Source organism: Aplysia californica, unplaced genomic scaffold (assembly GCF_000002075.1).
Source record: "Aplysia californica isolate F4 #8 unplaced genomic scaffold, AplCal3.0 scaffold01503, whole genome shotgun sequence".
In the NCBI taxonomy this organism is placed as follows: Eukaryota; Metazoa; Mollusca; class Gastropoda; order Aplysiida; family Aplysiidae; genus Aplysia; species Aplysia californica.
In genome coordinates this window covers 54820-57397 of record NW_004798773.1, presented here as the reverse complement: position 1 = coordinate 57397, position 2578 = coordinate 54820, and the positions used below count along the sequence as shown (strand labels likewise).

At 41.5% G+C, this 2578-nt stretch overlaps 1 protein-coding gene across 1 annotated transcript in view; it reads left to right on the top strand.

The window, feature by feature from the left end:
* Window positions 1-448: 448 nt before the first annotated feature.
* LOC101851321 (nucleoside-diphosphatase mig-23) overlaps window positions 449-2578 on the top strand; it is a gene marked incomplete at its 3' end in the record, with an annotated part of 8561 nt that continues 6431 nt past the window's right edge. The window contains 2 exon segments of the mRNA XM_005112950.3: window positions 449-961; window positions 1928-2127. Coding sequence (XP_005113007.2) covers window positions 810-961; window positions 1928-2127 — 352 coding nt within the window.

The window sequence follows — 2578 nt, the reverse complement described above, 5'->3', positions numbered from 1 at the left end:
AAATGGCTTTAAAAAAACCAACACCCGTAAACGCAAAATGCACCAATTCCAAATCGTGTAAAGGAAATCGTGGACCGATCGGTTTCCTTTTTTATTGTCCGTTTCTTTTTATCATTTCATTGTTCCGTCCCTGTTACATCTAAACAATATTTTACTTCTTTTATTGAATTAAAAACAAAACTAACATTCATTTTTACTCCAGAATTCTTGTAGCCAGTACATTATGTACGTACATAATTGTTATTACACATAACTGTTACATATTCAGATGTTCAAGATAATTCTAGATGTTTGTGGAGGATCTGAGAGCAATGATGGTTTTAGAAATGTGTCACGACATGGTGGAATCAGGCGCTCGTCAATGTTCGGGCATATGAGGTTATTGTATCATCTTAAAGCTTGTCCGTTTGCCTTGCTTTTAGTTTTTTTAAATCCATCTTTGTCGAATAGAAGTCGAGATATTTGCGATTGAAGGAGGTCAGAGCTGCCTGGTTTTACAAGTAAAGTGGCTGCCAAATTTGGTAACTTCCATGGCTTAAGAGTCCTTGGAAACTGACAATTTACATTTTGTGTGCCTTCAATCAACGTTTATCAAGATAATCCACTCAAAAATGTGATTTCAAATTATGGACGTAAAAGGTGTTGAGCCAAAGAAAGAAAATTAGAAAACAAATTGCCAGTCGGCCCAAACGAAATGCCTGTTTCTTTGATTTCATGATTTTGACGAGTGCCTGATTTCACCACGATGCCTCACAAATGACGTTGGGTTGTTGTTTTACTGACTTCATAGACACCAGAGACATCTTGCCATGATGGAGAACACAGTACAGCTGATCCCATGCTTAGCTCTGCTGGTGGTGATGGCACACACTGCCAGTCTGGGGGGATCGGGTTCGAACCCCGAGCACTTCAGCGTGTTCTTAGATCTGGGAAGCACAGGGACCAAGCTGAAACTTTACAGGTAAATTGGTCACGTGACGTGATCGTTGTTTGTTTTGTGTGTCCACGTGATGTGATGTGGTGTTTATGTAAAGTTATATTGCCTTTATGAAACGTGATGTGTTTATGAAGTGTGATGTGGTGTTTATGAAATGTAATGTGTTTATGAAGTGTGATGTGGTGTTTATGAAATGTAATGTGTTTATGAAGTGTGATGTGGTGTTTATGAAATGTAATGTGTTTATGAAGTGTGATGTGGTGTTTATGAAATGTAATGTGGTGTTTATAAAGTGTACTATGGTGTTTATGAAATGTGATGTGGTGTTTATGAAATGTGATGTGGTGTTTATGAAGTGTACTATGGTGTTTATGAAATGTGATGTGGTGTTTATGAAATGTGATGTGGTGTTTATGAAATGTGATGTGGTGTTTACGTGATGATTGTAAACAAGTGAGGTTTCCGTTCACTAGCCGTGCGCACTGGTTCCACACCTTTGAAATTCTGGAGTGTACAACCACGAAAGCGGAATAGAGAATCTATTGTATATTTGGCAACTTGGAAACACATGTGTCACTTTTCCCATAAAACTACGACAGAGTTGAAAGTTGGCGGCAAGTACCTGCACAAAGATAGATAGGTCCCCATGACGGAGCCCATTTTTTATTTATTCATTTCCAGAATTTAGACAAATATATTTGACAAAAAGTTCCCGTCCTTCTGTGGCCTTTGAGATTATTCCACTGAGAAACGAAACAAATCGGCGTAGCTGTCCTTCACAGCGGAAGTGCCGGAAGTGATGTGATATTTCGCGATATTCTATTTTGTTGCATCTCTCAAGACTAATGCACCGACCATTCCTTTCACTGAAACTGGGCCCAGCTAGTGTTTAGATATTTCCAGTTGTATCTCAGTTCGACACAGGCCAACTTCTGGGATCATTTGGCAAATCGCTACTCCTGCAGCTATATTTTTTCTCCTTACTTCCAGATGGAGAGAGCCGGAGCAGAGGGGTGTACTCCCCACCGTCCGCCTGGTACAGAGCACAAAGTTCAAACCCGGGATCTCCACACTCGGGGGCGGGCGGGACGAGCTGGTGGAGTACCTCAGGCCTATCCTAGACCTGGCCAAACAGACGGTGCCGGAAGCAGAGAGAGCCAAGACGCCCATCTTTGCCATGGCAACCGCAGGTAAACATGGCGTGACGTCATACGAGAGAATTGTACGGTGGTAAATTGTCGCTTTGAAGCACAAGGCGGTTATCCCGAAAAATGCTGTTTTGAGAAAATCGAAGGTAAAATTTTCCTTAAAAGACAAGGAGAGTTTTCTCTCTAACCAAAAAAAAAACACACCAATGAAACCAAACTTCTCCTATAGGTAGGGCAACGCCCACTTTTGGTGAAGGTCAAGATTTCTGGAAACCCCCGAAATCTGGGTTAGCCCGCTTGTCCTCAAAAGCGACCTATATTGTCAGAGAAGAAGAGGTGAGGTGAGATGACATAACAACTGTACCAGTAAATGTTGTAAGATAAGATAATATAAGATGGTTCTTGTCTCACTGTCTACCCATTCCCTTTTACTCCCAACCCACCCCTCCCAACCTCCCATCCATACGTTACCTTCCTCTTTCTCCTCTCCTTC